This window comes from Ursus americanus, chromosome 16 (assembly GCF_024610735.1).
Source record: "Ursus americanus isolate L20-20 chromosome 16, mUrsAme1.1.p, whole genome shotgun sequence".
NCBI classification, from domain to species: Eukaryota; Metazoa; Chordata; class Mammalia; order Carnivora; family Ursidae; genus Ursus; species Ursus americanus.
This window is the reverse complement of record NC_142142.1, coordinates 9,711,167-9,727,491: the sequence shown is the minus strand read 5'-3', so window position 1 is coordinate 9,727,491 and position 16,325 is coordinate 9,711,167. Positions and strand designations below refer to the sequence as shown.

General features: G+C 44.5%; 1 protein-coding gene across 2 annotated transcripts in view; it reads right to left on the bottom strand.

Annotated features, from left to right (window-relative positions):
- Positions 1 to 240: 240 nt before the first annotated feature.
- Positions 241 to 16,325, bottom strand: part of RNF169 (ring finger protein 169) — an 85,337-nt gene continuing 69,252 nt past the window's right edge. For both annotated transcript variants that reach the window (XM_045816148.2, XM_045816149.2), the window contains exons 5-6: positions 7,279 to 7,378; positions 241 to 6,735 (exon numbers count right to left, since the gene is read on the bottom strand). In XM_045816148.2, coding sequence (XP_045672104.2) covers positions 5,575 to 6,735; positions 7,279 to 7,378 — 1,261 coding nt within the window. In that variant the 3' untranslated portion in view covers positions 241 to 5,574. The remainder of the gene's footprint in view (positions 6,736 to 7,278; positions 7,379 to 16,325) is intronic.

Below are 16,325 nucleotides of genomic sequence, written 5' to 3'. Positions count from 1 at the left end.
AGCTCATTGGGAGAAACAACAAAAACAAAACCATTAGGTGGCATTTAAGATAATTTTCCCAGGGCGCCTGGGTGGCTCAGTCGTTAAGCGTCTGCCTTCGGCTCAGGGCGTGATCCCGGCGTTCTGGGATCGAGCCCCACGTCAGGCTCCTCCGCTGGGAGCCTGCTTCTTCCTCTCCCACTCCCCCTGCTTGTGTTCCCTCTCTCGCTGGCTGTCTCTGTCAAATAAATAAATAAAATCTTAAAAAAAAAAAGATAATTTTTCCCCTCGCATAGTTCTCATTCTCTCCTTAGGAATTTAAGTGTTCTGCTGCAGGCGAAGGGCTGGAGCCACCGACGGAGGGGCCCTGCTCCCAATGGTGCCATAGTTGGAGGGTGGACAGGGCCACCCAGGGAGACTCCGACTGCTGCCCTTCAGACCCTGGGCCCGAAAGCCACTCTTGAGCTCTAAGAGCCTGATCTTTGAGGATTGCATTGCCTGTTTTTACTGCTTATTAAATGAGAGGGAAAGAAGATGAATAAGCCTGGCCTTAGCTCGGCTTTGTCCAACTAGTTGATAGACGACCCCAGAAAAGGGAGAGAGGGAGGTTGCCACCCCTATTAACAAGACATTAAGGAAGCATTTACTCACAAAGCAAAGTGTGTAAATATTTTTCTTAGGAAGAATAAAAAATACTGAGGATACATAGAACAATGTGCATGCTCAGTGTTGGCACTTTTTCTTCAATTTAACCAATCTCTAAGCTGGTCGTGACCTCTGCTTATCTCTCTTTTCTCTGCAGAACAATCTTTTTCAGCAAGTTACAGTGGATAACAATCATGTGTAAAGATGCATTTTCTGTATCATCTTTGGAGGAAAGCTATTCAGCAGCAGCTTTCCCTAGAATCTCCTCCCGCCCCCCCAAAAAAATACCTGCGTTGTCACTGATTCACAAGAATTTATAAGTAACTATGCTTACTTCTAAAAACCAGGCCAAAAGACCACTCTATAGGTTGATGGGGAAAAGGCTGGCTGAGAAAGATTTAAGTCCCTAAGGAGTTCTTGATTTTTCAAAGAAAAATGAAGGGCTGGCTGGGTTTTAACGCTTGGTGGTTAAAATGATGACTCTTCCAATCAAAATATATCACTTCCCAAGATCCCATGTTCACATTAGTCACATTGTGGGGTTTTCCCTATCTCAGTGCGTGTTCAGGGGATTTAGGTATATTTTAATTCTAACTGAAAAAATTTGGAAGAAAAAGCTATGAAAACAAAAAGCCTCCTGTATCATTTGGGTGTCCTCCTCATTAGTGAACTGCGTGTGTGTGTGCGTGTGTGTGCGTGTGTGTGTGTGCGCGTAATTTAAACGGACTACTTAGATCCTAGAAAACCACAGTATAAAATACGGCATAAGACACTGGACCTCACGTTCCCTATTTCTTAGAAAAAAGGGGCAGCAGGTGGGCGAGTTTGATCCGAATGATTTCCACGCCCTTTCCAGGACTGCATTTTATGATTATAATCCAGCCTTCAAGTTTTCTTTCCTTCCTCTCCTGCTGGTTTTCCATCTCAATGAAATGCCAGGCAGGAAAAATGAAAAGGAATCCAAAGTTGCCGCCAGCTGTGGTGAGAGGTCTGGTTGGGAAAGAGGCGAGGAGGTCAGTGAGCTGGGATGTGGGCCTCCTCTGCCCGTGTCAGTGACCCACACCCTGCCTCACTTGCTGGCGTTTCAGTAAAAGCGGCTTCTGAAGAGATTACTATCCTGTTACTGGAGAAGAACATTCTCGTCTGGTAAAATCACAGGAAACAAAGAGCAGTGTTGCAATCAAATTCAAAAATACTGATGGGGGGGAGTCTAAAATGTTCAAGGCGGCCTGCCGGATGCTGGACAGTGTCTTAAATGGGGCCATCCAAGACGGTCACAGGAAGCAGCGGTCTTTCACAGGACCGTGAACAAACTCCAGCCACACAGACATTCAAATACGTTCCATTAGAGACCGAGCTCAAGAGCAGGGACCGTCCTTTCCATCCTGTATCTCCACGACCCAGTACAAGTTCGAAGGTCAGGAATGTCTGTCAAATGGCACAGACAGGGCGAACAGCACAGCCTTCGGTCATCAGCTTCACCAGTCAAGCACGGCGGCAGCTTCCCACCTTAGTCAGTTTGTCACTTGGTAATCAGACAGCAATTAATTAAGCAGCTTTAATCTCTTAAGGGCATTTTTCTTTTAGGGAAAATGAGCAAAAACAAAAACCCCAAAAAACCAAGAAAACCAGAAGGCATTCATCACCAGTCCTTCCTGCAGACACAAATCTAAAACTTAAATTAAAAAAAATAATAAAGGTTTTCCTGGGAAGCTTCAGCCAAGACTAATTAACCTTTTAAAAAGAGGCAAGTATACAAAAGGGTCCGAGGGCTGGGTGCTTAAATCCCCTGATCTGACACCAGCCCAAAAGGCCCAGGTGACTCCTTCCAACAGATACAATCAATAGGTCAAGACTATGTTGCCAAAGGTCTCCCCCACTCTACCGAAAGGGCTGAGAGCCCCGTCTCAGGGCACCGCATTTCTTGGATTTCCCATCAGAAGGACCTTCATCCTCCAACCCCTTCTAACTTCCCCTTTAATAAAAGAAATAAAATAAAAATAAAAATAAAAAACCCCACACAGAATGCATATACACAAGGAGCAGAGCTCGTAGGACATGGGAAATGTGTCTGGTGAATCTGATTCTAAGGATTCGCGAGAAATGTCTGTTTTGTGAAATAGTGCCTCTCTCGTTCTCCCTCACCAACCCTCCCCATCACTCTGTTTCCCGTTCTCGTCTTTCTCTTTCTCCAAATAATTCATGTCAACAATGCCATTTGTGACGAACTTCACAAGCAAGCAAGCAACAGGACACAGACATTTTTCAGAAGGAGAAAGTGTTCAGGTTTTAGTTGAGTACGGGAAGCATCTTCAAATACAGACAATACCTTAGTGGTTTTTTCCTCCTCCAAAGCCGAGTGGATGAGAGGTTCGGCCCTGCACTCCCTAACCTACACTGCTTTGCCTGCACAGCAAGGACTACCGCTCAGCCGGAAGTCGGTGGGCCCGTCTAGACACAGCCGGAGGCGCGAGGGGCAAGTCAGGAAGCCGGATCCGGCGTTTGAACACTCGCTTCCCAGGAGGGACTCTGCACTCCGCACCTGAACCTAAGATTCCTTGCTACTGCTATGCAATTTCTTAAAACAAAAGTATGACTTTGGGGAAATATTTAAAATATATATCTTTTTCTATTAAAAATACTTTTCTCCAAAACCAAAAATCAGTTCCAACCGAAACGTGTTTTTCAAATGACTGGAGACATAGAAAAAAAGGTGGCAAGTGGAAAAAGAAACGTCTTTGCTACTACCGAGCGGGTGAGCCCCCCGGGGATGCTCACTCCGAGCCAGGAGCGGCTCTAGGAAACGGCAGGAACCGAGGCCTTCTCTAAGGGCCCTTCTGAGTCACCCTCCCCTTCCTCCGCAGACCAGCGCCGGCTCGGCCACCCTGGGCGCCGACCGGCCGGCAGCCTGTGCAGGCCTGTGTTGCTGGCAGGGCCTGGAACGAAGTGGTGTGAATACAGAGGAATGAGACGGATGCATGTTTTTTAAACATACATGTGCACGCGTGCACGCACACTGACACGCACAGCACAGAACAGCATACATTCAAGTGAGGGCCACTGCCACCGACGTAGTCACTGAGGAGGGTCCACATAGCTCAACGGTGACCCAAATGCCCATGACATCTCTGGAACTTCTCTCTGCGAACCGCTCGTGAGCAGCAGGAGGAAATGGCTCCGACTGCTTGACGGCTACACCTCGTTTGTCACTCCGAACCCTCTTGACCGACCTTCTCTTCTAGAGGCTTCAAACAGCTTCTGACTAGTTTCAGACTTCGAATTCTCCCTCCTGTAACCACAAAGGATTAAAGATCTGCCCCGAGAAGAGGGGGGCAAAAATCTCCTGAGAGGAATCAAGGTGATACACTAAATCCCTAGTGATCGGGCGGGTCACCGTTCTGGACCTTCGTTTCTGCCTTAACAAGAGGAGGAGCTTGGAAAAGATGACCATGAAGGTCCCTTCCAGGTCTAACATTTTAGGAGTCTGTATTTCTAGATGTTTCTAGACAGGACGGTTCCAGAAATGTTTTTGCCAATGGCAACATCATTGGAAAATCTATGCAGTATCCTGCTGGAGCCACTCAAGGGGGACAACATACACTGGGGTACAGAAGCTCTAAGACCTTTGTTAAAATGCCAGTCACATGACTTGATAGTAACAGCTCGTACATGCACAGGGAATGCCAGCCCATCTGAGATCCCCTCAAATCATCTCTTAATCCCTATTCTCAATGAGCCCAGACGGGCAGAAGCACCAAGCACCCCAGGGATGCAAAAGACACATGGTGTCAGCTCCTAAGGAAAATAAACCCCAAAGGTCCATGGGACTGAATTACTAGCTGCATCCAGCCAGATACCTTGTTTCCATAGTATGGAGTTTCAGCATTGCTCTTGCCTGACTTCTGGGCAAATCTTGGGGATTTTAGATCAACATTGCAGATAACCCTGGGACATAGAGTAATAACGAAGTTCAACTGTAATTTGTCTCACAGGGTGGAAGCCCCTCCACCCCCCAGGACACAGAAGGCTGTAAAGTGGGTGTGAGCAGGGGGCGGGGGGGAGCGGGGCAGGGTGGATAACTGCATGCTATTTGTTTCTAATTCCCATCGATCTCAATTTTCTGCCTATGGATTTTGCACAACCAGTATTCAAATGCTCACCCAGCCTTCCCCAGGCTCCCCTGGCAGGCCCTTGGGTTGCTGTCCATTACGGCCACCTGTTCAACCCGTTAGTGTGGAAAATCTCTGGGATCTGTTGTCAGGAGCCCGATGGTCAGTCTGGGCTCCGCCACTTAGTGAAGGACAGGACCCCATCATTGAAAACGGCGCTCCTGGGAAGACCAACGTGAACGGTGACCGTGAATGGGGTCTGTCGGCTAGAGAGCATTAATCCAACGTTACTTTTCAGACGGGGAAGGTAAATTACCTTTGGTAGAAGGGTAAACTCTACTGATTTCATTAGGCGTATTTCCCAGTGGCGTGGATAAGGAGAAGGGGGAACATGATCCTTTTGGATCTGCCAAAGAGCAAACCGCTCCTCTTCTCTGGGAAAGAGGGAAATCCTTTTTATCTGCAAGGCTGATTTAAAATAACACCCTGTCGCACGAAGTCAGGAGGTCTGTCAGTTAAGAAGGTATCCCCTCTCTCGTCTACCATCTCTGACTCTGGCCCCTGTGCTCCTGAATCTCGTTCCAAGTGGGTGCTGCCAGACTTGGCCCCGAAGCCCTCAGGGGCGGGTCCCTTAGGGGTGAGGAGCGCTTCTGGCCTCGGTCAGCGGGAGGCAGAGACGCAGTTCCCTTGGATAGAGACCACGAAGGCCCCGGAACCTCTCAGAACCGCAGCAGACAGTGTTTTGCCATGAAAAGAAACCCAAAGTGAGAACACTCAGCTCTTCAGGATAAAGGATCAGGCCCACGGACCTCTTAGAAACAGGTCCCAGGTTCACGGGGTGCTACTTGGCCCCGGCCACGTTGCTGGAGCGTAAGAGATACTGATCCACGCTCCCTTTCCGCCGACTCACAGTCCGCCTCTCGCTGTCGAACACGCGCTGCAGCCGCAGAGCCAGCCGCCGGTCCTCCTCCTCCTGCTGCAGCTTCCGCTCCCGCTCCCGCTCCCGCAGGCCCGGCTCCCCACTGCCTGGGCGCAGTTTCTTAAGGGAGCCGTTCTGTTCCAAGTGCTTGGTCTTACAGTGCCTCTTCCGGCCCCGGCGCAGGGAAGGCAGGGGCTCCTCGCCCAGGTTGTCTGCCAGCACCCCATTGGGCAGATCAAAATGATTGGGCTGCCTCTTTGTTTTGAGGACCCCGCCCAGAACGCTATTTTGGGGCAGCACCGAATTAACCGCCGAGATTTTCACGGTGGTGCTCACACAGGTTTTGTCTAACTTGGCCTCTGGGGTGGGCCCCGGCCCTTCCTCCTGCTCTCTCTCCAGAGAGGTCCCACTGGCTCCCACTCGGGCTTCGGAAGAGCAGCAGGTTTCCGACGGGACCTCAGGGCTCCTTTTACCCCCGCTGCCCTGTTCCGCTTTTGTTTGGCTAACGGACGGGAAATAATCGAGGTCAGCGGGGGTGGGTCCGGCACACTCCGGCAGGGCCTGCGCACCCGCCAGTCTTGTCTGCAAAGCCAGGGGGGGCTTTTCCTTGCTGGGATGGACAACTTCAGACCCCGCTACGTCTTCCCCTGCTTCTGGAGCCAGGGAGGTGAGGGTGGCTTTCGAAAGGGTCTTTTTGATCTGCCGCTCCTGAAAGATCTGTTCCCACTTTTTGAGGATCCTTGGACTGGCCTCATAGGAAGTCTGCTTCTGCAGGCTTCTGTTGAGGTTGCGCGGGGTCGATTTGATGATGAGCGGACTCAGCACCCGGCCGTCAGGGAGTCTCTTGGGAGGGGTACAGGGTGAGCAGACAATGGGCTTGAAATGGTTTAGTTCCTCGGAGATGCTGTCATTGCTCTCGGGACTGATGGAGCGTTCTGGCTTGTGCAGGGAAGCCAAGGATGACAGGGAGCTGAAGGGGAGCCGTTTCTCCACCGTTAGGTCCGGCGCTGAGAGACAGCGGTTGTTCTGAGTGGACAGGAGGACGCCGATGATGGGGTTGGAGGCTGGGGTCATAGCCGTGACCTGAAAGAGGTTAAAGAGATTCTGTATACGTACAGAGAGACATATTGTCTCTCTTCCCAATTCCTTCATGATGGTAGAAGGATAGCAGGGGAAGGCTAGGAAAAGGGGATCAATGGGGAGGATCCCTAACCTAGAATGCACACCATTTGTAGAAATTCTTACACACCTGAAACAATTAAAACTAAAAACCTATAGGGAATAAGACTGATGAATCACTGAACTCTGCCTCTGAAACTAATACACTACACGTTAATTAATTGAAGTTTATAGGGAGGGAGGGAGGGGAAATGAAGAAAAGAAAGGAAAAGAAGAAAGGAGAAGATAAGAAAAAAGAAAATTCATCTAGAACTTTCAAAAAAGTTCTACTGGCCTTCATTCCACCCTTCTGGCTACTAATTCAAACTCTCTTCCTTCACATCTATGTGCAAAATTCTCCAACACAGTTAGTGTGCCTAGGACCCACTGGGCCTCTGCTCATCTGGAATAGCTTCTCTCGTGGCCGTGTGCAGGAAGCTTCCGGAAGGAGCGGTGTCTGAGGTGTACCTTGGCTTTGCTGGTTGGGGCTGCTCTGAGTCTGCTCTTCGCTCTGTCTTGAGCAGTGTCACTGCAGCTCTGACTCCTTTCCACCTTGGAATTTAGGTTCCTAAATAAATAAATAAATACAAGACAAGCAGTCAAAAGTAGCCCACCTGCTAACTAAGGAAAAAGAATGACAATCTCTTCTGTGCTTCCGAAGCCACTTGCCAAGAAAGACAATTCCCTTGGGCAGCTACAATAGGAAATGAATTCCTTTATTAACAAAACGCGTTCTAAGAACAAATCCTGTCAAAAGAGAAAGAGCCCTCCGGAGAGGACTTTTGGTTTAAGCCTTTGTTTCCAAACGAGACCCTGCTTAAATGATAAAAGGCCAATGGCTGTTTTGCTCTTGCTTAGAGAGATGTAGGGCTAATTCACCTTCTTTAATAGGGCGAATCCAGTGTTAAAATCACCTTTACAGGGGCGCCTGGGTGGCATAGCGGTTAAGCCTCTGCCTTCGGCTCAGGGCGTGATCCTGGCGTTCTGGGATCGAGCCCCACATCAGGCTCCTCCGCTATGAGCCTGCTTCTTCCTCTCCCATTCCCCCTGCTTGTGTTCCCTCTCTCGCTGGCTGTCTCTATCTCTGTCGAATAAATAAATAAAATCTTTAAAAAAATAAAATAAAATAAAATAAAATAAAATAAAATAAAATAAAATAAAATAAAATAAAATCACCTTTACAAACAACAAATTCTTTCCTTTTATTGGGCCCAAATATCCCCTCAAGCAATCTAAGTCAGCCATGGAACAACTATTTAAGTACTTACAAAATCCATAGCAGTGCACTCAATTTTTACATAGGGAGTCAAATTCAATGCAGTCTCTTCCTTAACTCATTACATTTGAGCTTCCAAAGGCCTAAATCCTGGTGATTTACACCCTTACACCTTTGTTTCCTACTCTCCTCTTTGTGCCTAATACCCATCCGGTGAGAATAATGCTTTTACCAATGTGTACAGCTGTTACTTTCCCTGCGCTGCAAGTCCATTCAACAAGCATTTATCATACACTTAACAATATGCCAGTCACTGGGAAGCACCATCTGGGCACTGGGAATACTGAGAAAAATGAGACACCATCTAGGGTCTTCAAGGAATCAGAGTCCAGTGGGCCAGACAAATAAATGATTCAATATAACACAGTGAAATGGTACAACTACAACAAAAGCATGTCTAGGAGACAGAACGGCATAAAAGAGAGTGTTATGAATTACTGGGGATGGAGTGAGAGCAGGGTTGCAAAAGCCTCCCTTTGGCACATGTATTTTGGTGTTTTTTTTTGTTGTTGTTTTTTTGTTTTTGTTTGTTTTAAAGATTTTATTTATTTATTCGACAGAGATAGAGACAGCCAGCGAGAGAGGGAACACAAGCAGGGGGAGTGGGAGAGGAAGAAGCAGGCTTCCCAGCAGAAGAGCCTGATGCGGGGCTCGATCCCAGAACGCCGGGATCACGCCCTCAGCCACTTAACGACTGCGCCACCCAGGGGCCCCTGGCACATGTATCTTGAAGGATAAATAAGAATTTGCCAGAAGTCAAGATGGATACAGAGGATCCCAAGCAGAATTATTTCCTTGAATGATTCTATTTAGCTTTAGAATGAAATACATCATCATAGCTACTCTTTCGTAGCAAAAGATTTACTTTTTTAAAAGTTTCACTCTGCCAGGATTAGCTCGGAAAACTTACAAAGGAGGCAATAAGGTGCATTCCCAGGGTGCCTTCCTGTCCCCACATCTCTCGCAAAGGCCTGTCCTACCTACCCCCAGTGGCTTCTATTCCAGCATTTCTGTGCTATTCCTCCCATTCAAAACCCACGAATCCTATGTCTCATGGCCTCACCTTGCTGTATGGTTCCCGTCCGCTGAACTAATCTTTGCCACGGTATCAACAGGAGAATATGGTGGCCAACCTGCATCGTATGTCTGAACTTCACGAAGAAAATTCAACACTGAACCTAAGCAAGTAATGTGAGCGCTGTACTATCTAGTGGGAAATGTATTTGGGAACAGGTAGGAAACCTCAACATCACCCTATAAAGGCAGCTGCTTAAAAATCAGCGTGGTCTGTATTTTACCTAGGACAGTATTGAAATCCATTTGCATTCCCAGAACTCAACACAAACTGTCAGTGGTGTAAACCACCCAGAAGTAAACTGAATGACAGATTAAAGTGCTGGAGTGTACGACATATACTTTGGGTCAGGAGGAATCAACATAGGGCTGCAAGAGAAAGCATTACCATTTCAAATATATAACTTGTTTGGCATCATTCCAATGCAGAAAGAGTAGACACTTAGAGAAAAAGATTTTCTGATCAACTTAAGAAAGAACTTTGTAACTTTCATTAGAGCAGTTCACGGAGAGCCGCCTTGGGAGATACTGAGCTCCATGTCATTAGAGGTGTTCAAACTGAAGCTGGACCTATACTTTAAAGTGCAAATAGTCCAGAGTTAAGAATGAGCTTCATATAATTTTTTAAAAACAGGCTACGTATCCATATTGTCAGCAGTAGCAGAATCAAATTTAAAGACGCTGGCTACATGCCCAAAGTATCAGATGTACAAATGACAACCACCTGTTGCTGGGGAGAACCTTTTCACATGCCCCCTAAACTCCGTTTCGGTGAAAGAAAAGGCCCAGAGAGGAAACCCACACTTGCAGGCTCGAGCACACAACAAGGCTACCCAAAGTAGTTTCTGACAAGTTAAAATCTTTTTGGTAAACCTCAGTATGGCTGACATGGTCACTGTCTCTTCCATTAGCTTGGGCAGCCGACTTTACTGAGCACCAACTCCGTGCAAAGCATGAAAGACAGACCGATGAAAGATAATCCTGACCTACGGAAGTAGCCAGTCACTGGAGTCCACCATACCACGTCACAGAAGTGCTATAAGAAAGCAGTAATTATGGGGCGCCTGGGTGGCACAGCGGTTAAGCGTCTGCCTTCGGCTCAGGGCGTGATCCCGGCGTTATGGGATCGAGCCCCACATCAGGCTCCTCTGCTATGAGCCTGCTTCTTCCTCTCCCACTCCCCCTGCTTGTGTTCCCTCTCTCGCTGGCTGTCTCTATGTCTGTCGAATAAATAAATAAAAACTTTAAAAAAAAAAAAAGAAAGCAGTAATTATACAGCTAAACTCTCTAAGCATTTCCTTCTAAGAGTTTTATAGTTTTAGCCCTTACATATCTGATCCAATTTGACTTCTCTACTGTATTTGGTGTGAGGTTGGGGTTCAGTCCAACTTCATTCTTTATTTAGCATGTGCTTATCCAGTTGTGGTCCCAGCACCCCATGTGAAGACCATTCTTTCCCCCATAGAATAGTCTTGATACCCTTACTGAAAATCAACTGATATATGGGTTTATTTCTGGACTCCCAATTCTGCTCCACTGATTGATATATCTACCCCTATTTCGGTACCACACTCTTGATGACTGTAGCTTTGCGATGAATTTTGAAATCAGGAAGCGTGTCCTCTACCCTTGATCTTTTTCAAGATTGTATTGTCTGTTTGGGATCCTCTGCAATTACGTATGTGAATTTTAGTATCAGCTTGTTCGTTTCTGCAAAAAAGGAGACTGTAATTTTAATAGGTGTTGCAATGAATCTGTAAAACAAGTCGGGGAATACTGCCATCTTAACAATGTTAAGTCTTCTAATCCATGAACACAGAAGGTCTTTCCCTTCATTTAAGTCTTCTTCAACTATTTCAACAATATTTCGTAGTTTCAGTTTTCAGTTTAAGTCTTGCGCCTCCTTGGTTAAAGTTATTCATGACTACTCTATTCTTTTTGATGCGGTTGTAAATGGAATTGCTTTCCTAATTACATTTTCAGACTGCTCATTGCTAACAGTATAGAAATGCAACTGATCTTTATGTGGTGATCTCGTATCCCGCCACTTTGCTAAATTTATTAGCTTAGTAGTTTTTTCAAAATTCTAATATTTTTAGGATTTCCTATGAATAATATCATGTCACCTGTGAACTGAGATAGTTTTAGTTCTTCCTTTGCAATCTGGATGCTTTTTCTTTTTTCCAGCTTTATGAGATTTAAGTGACATATAATACTGTATACACATAAAGTGTACATGTGTTGCTCTGATACACTTATCTATTGTGAGATGATTACCATAGAAGGGTTAACACCTCCATCACCTCACATAATTAGCATTGCTTTTTTGTGGTGAGATGATTTAACTTCCAAGTATACTTGAAAGCAGTTTTCAAGTACATAATACGGTATTGTTAACTATAATTACCATGCTGCACATATGATACCCAGAACATACAACCCTTTGACCAACACCTCCCCACTTCCTCCACCCTCTGGCAACATTTCTCTCTTCTTTTTTTATGATTTGAATTTTTTAAGATTCCACATATAAGTGATATCATACAGTGTGCCTCTTTCTCTCTTCTTTCACTTCGCATAAGGTCCTCGAGGTCCATTCATGTTGCTGCAAATGGCAGAATTTCCTTCTGTCTCATAGCTCAATAATATTCCACACTATGTGTGTGTGTGTGTAGCTGACTAATGTGTGTGTGAGTGTGTGTGTGTACAGACACATTTTCTTTATCTATTCATCCATAGATGGACACTTCGAGTGTTTCCATAGCTTAGCTATTGTGAATAATGTTGCAATTAACATGGGAGCGCATATAGCTCTGGGAGATCCTAATTTCATTCCTTTGGATATATACCCAGAAGTGGGATTGCTGGATCATATGGTAGCTCTATTTTCATTTTTTGAAGAAATTCCATACTGTTTTCCATACTGGCTGTACCAGTTTGCATTCCCACCAGCAGTGCACAAGGGTTCCCTTTTCTCTACACCCTCATCAACACTTATCTCTTATTCTCTCGATGATAATAGCCATTCTAACAGGTGTGAGGTCATATCACACTGCGGTTTTGATTTGCATTTCCCTGATGATTAGTGATAGTGACCATCTTTCCATGTACCTGTTGGCCTTTTTTTAAAAAAGATTTTATTTATTTGAGAGAGAGAGAGAAGAGGAGAGTACAAGCAGGGGGAGTGGCAAACGGAGAGGGAGAAGCAGGCTCCGTTCTGAGCAGGGAGCCCGAGGCAGGGCTCAATCCCAGGACCCTGGGATCATCACCTGAGGTGAAGGCAGATACTCAACCGACTGAGCCACCCAGGTGCCCCCCTGTTGGCCATGTATATGTCTTCTTTAGAAATATGTCTGTTTAGTTCCTCTTCTGATTTTTCAGTTGGGTTGTTTGGGGGTTTTTGTTGTTGTTTGTTTTGTGTGTGTGTGTGTGTGTGTGTGTGTGTGTGTGTGTGTGTGTGTGTTTGCTATTGAATTGTATGAGTTCCTTAAATATTTTGGATAGTAACCCCTTATCTGACAGACGATTGAAAAATATTTTCTCCCATCTCTCAGGCTGCCTTTTCATTCTGTTGATTGTTTCTTTTGCAGCGAGGAGGATTTGTCTGAAGTAGCCCCCACTTACTTACTTTTTTGCTTTTGTTCCTTGTGCTTTTCGTGTTGTATCTAAAAAAATAATTGCCAAGACCAATGTCAAGGAGCTCTCCCCCTATGTTTTCTTCTAGGAGTTTTACACTTTCAGGTCTCATGTTTCAGTCTCCAATCTATTACAAGCCAGTTTTTGTGAGTGGTGTAAAACAGGCATCCGATTCCATTCTTCTGCATGTGACTATGCAGGTTTCCCAATACTATTTGTTGAAGAGACTATCCTTTCCCCATTGAGTATTTTTGGCTCCCTTGTCTAATATTAGCTGACCATACATGCATAGGTTTATTTCAGGGCTCTCAATTCTATTTCTTTCGTCTGTTTTTATGCCAGTACTATACTGTTTTGATTAACATAGCTTTGCAATATTGTCTGAAGTCAGGAAATGTGATGACTTCAACTTTGTTCTTTCTAAAGAACAAAGGCTATTTGGGGTCTTTCATGGTTCCATACAAATTTTAGGGCTGTTTTTACTATTTCTTATTTTTTTTAAAGATTTTATTTATTTATTTGACAGAGAGAGAGAGAGACAGCCAGCGAGAGAGGGAACACAAGCAGGGGGAGTGGGAGAGGAAGAAGCAGGCTCATAGCAGAGGAGGCTGATGTGGGACTCGATCCCATAACGCCGGGATCACGCCCTGAGCCAAAGGCAGACGCTTAACCGCTGTGCCACCCAGGCGCCCCTGTTTTTACTATTTCTATGAACAAGGTCATTGGAATATTGATAGGGATTACATTGATATAGATGTTTTGGGGTACTATGGATTTTTTATTATTAATTCCTCTGATCCATAAACACAGGATAGTTCTCCATTTACCTGTGTCTTCAATTTCGTCCATCAAGTCTTGGTTAAATTTATTCCCAAGTATTTTATTTTTTGGATGCTATGGTGAATAAGGCTGCTTTATTTCTTTTTTAAAAAGATTTATTTATTAGAGAGAGAGAGAGTTGGGGGAGGGGCAGAGGGAGAAGGAGAGAGAGAGAGAGTATCAAGCAGACTCCCCACTGAGTGGGAAGCCTGACGTGGAGCTTGATCTCACAACCCTGAGATCATGGCTTGAGCCAAAATCAAGAGTTGGATCTTGCCAACTGACTGTCATGCCGAACTGACTGAGCCAACCAGGCATCCCGGGGCTCTTTTCTTTTTCAGATATTCCATTGTTAGTGTGTAGAAACATACGTGACTTCTGTATGCTAATTTTGTATCCAGCAACATGACTGAATTCATTGATTAGCTCTAATAGTTTTTTGGTGGTCTTTAGTACTTTCTATACATAAGATCATATCATCCCCAAACAAAGACAATTGTACTTGCTTTCTAATTTGGTGAGAATCTCTTTGAGTTTGTTTGGTGACCTATGAGCTTCCCAAATATAGATATCCAAACCTCTCCCCCACATTTGAGCAGTTCTTACTTCTTTAAATAACTTTTCTACTCCCTTCTCCCTCTCCTACTCTTCTCCTTCTAGAACTCTAATAATTTGCAAGTTGTTTCTTTCGATGTTATCCCGTAGGTCATATTGGCTTTCTTCACTGTTTCTAATTTTCCTTTCTTCTGCTTGATCCATTCTGCTGTTGATGCTCTCCACTGCACTTTTCTTTTCATTCACTGTATTGTTCAGCTTCAGAATTTTTGTTTGGCTCTTCCTTAAGATTTCTTTTTGTTAAACTTCTCTTTCTTTTTTTATACATCTGTTGCCCTGATTTAGTTGAATTGTCTTTCTGTGTTTCCCTGTAGCTCAGTGAGCCTCCCAAACACAGCTATTTTGAACTCTTTATTGGGTATGTATCACAGATCTTCATGTCTTTGGGATCCATTACTGGAAAATTATTATGATCTTTTGATGGTGTCATATTTCCTTGATTTTTCATGTTCCTTGAAATTTCGCATCGCTGTCTTCACATTTGAAGTAGCAGTCACTTCTTCCCGTCTTCATTAATTGCTTTTGGGAAAGAAGTCTCTTCCATCAGCCTTGGTAGGGATTCTGAGGCTTTCAGACCTTCTATGGATACACCTGCTCCTTGCTTCTTGCTCCCTCTTGTGGCAGAATTCTTAAGCTTGTATGACTTCTCTTGATCCTGCAACATACAAGGTCAAGTGCTGACAGCCTCCCTTTTGCTTTTCCAAGGGTGGCACTAAAGCTCAAGTTTGTGGTCTCTCCCTTGTCCAGAGTCTGACTGGCTTTCTACACATGCTCATTAGTCATCTACCAATACTCATTCTCACTGCCACTGGGAATATGTACAGGAAGTGGGCCACAGGGTGGAGGTGTGAATGAAGTGTGTGAAGTGCTGGGAGCACCTGTGAGTCAGGCGGGAGGATCCACAGGTTATGAAGATCTGGTTATTTATTTGAGATGTTTTCTTCATTTTAGATGTAGGCCTTTAAAGCTATAAATTTGCCTCTAAGCACTACTTTTACTGCATTCCAACAGTTTTAGTATGGTGGGTTTCATTTTCATTCCTCTCAAGGTATTTTCTAATTTCTCTTGTGATTTCTTTTTTGATCTATTGGTTTTTTAAAAATGTATAGTTTAATATCCACATATTTGTGAATTTTCCAATTTTCCTTCTGTTATTGACTTACAGCTTCATTCTATTGTGGTCAAAAAAGATACTTTGTATTATTCCAATCTTTTAAAATTTATTGAGACTTGTTTTATGGTGTAACATACGGTCTATTCTGGAGAATGTTCTATGTGCACTATAGTAAAATGTGTGTTCTGCTGTTGTGAGGTAGAGTGCTTTATATACGGTAAGTCTATTTGGTAGACAGTATTGTGCAAGTCGTCTATATCCTTGTTTACCTATCATCTGTGTATTACATCCATTGTGGAAACGGGTATTAAAGTCTCCAACTATTATCATTAAAATGTCTATTATTCCCTTCAATTCTGTCAGTTTTTGCTTCATATATTTTGTGCATCTATTATTAGGTGTATATGTGTTTACAATGGTTATATCTTCTTCTTTTATTTTTTTTTAAAGATTTTATTTATTTATTTGACAGAGAGAGAGACAGCCAGCGAGAGAGGGAACACAAGCAGGGGGAGTGGGAGAGGGAAGAAACAGGCTCCCACTGAGCAGGGAGCCCCATGAGGGGGCTCAATCCCAGGACTCTGGGATCACGCCCTGAGCCAAAGGCAGACACTTAACGACTGAGCCACCCAGGTGCCCCATCTTTTTTTAAGTAATCTCCACACCCAACATGGGGCTCAAACTCATGACCCAGAAATCAAGAGTCACATGCTCTACTGACCGAGTCAGCCAGATGCCCATATAATGGTTATATCTTATTAATAGATTGACATTTTTATCATTATTCAATGCCCACCTTGTCTCTTGTAATAATTTTTGTCCTAAAGTCTACATTGTCTGATATTAGTATAGCTACTCCAGGCAGTTCTCTTTTTGTCACTGTTTGCATAGAATATCTTTCTCTATCCTTTCATTTTCAACCTATTTTTGTCTTTGGATCTAAAGGGAGTCTCAGCATATAGCTGGAATTTTTTTTTTTTT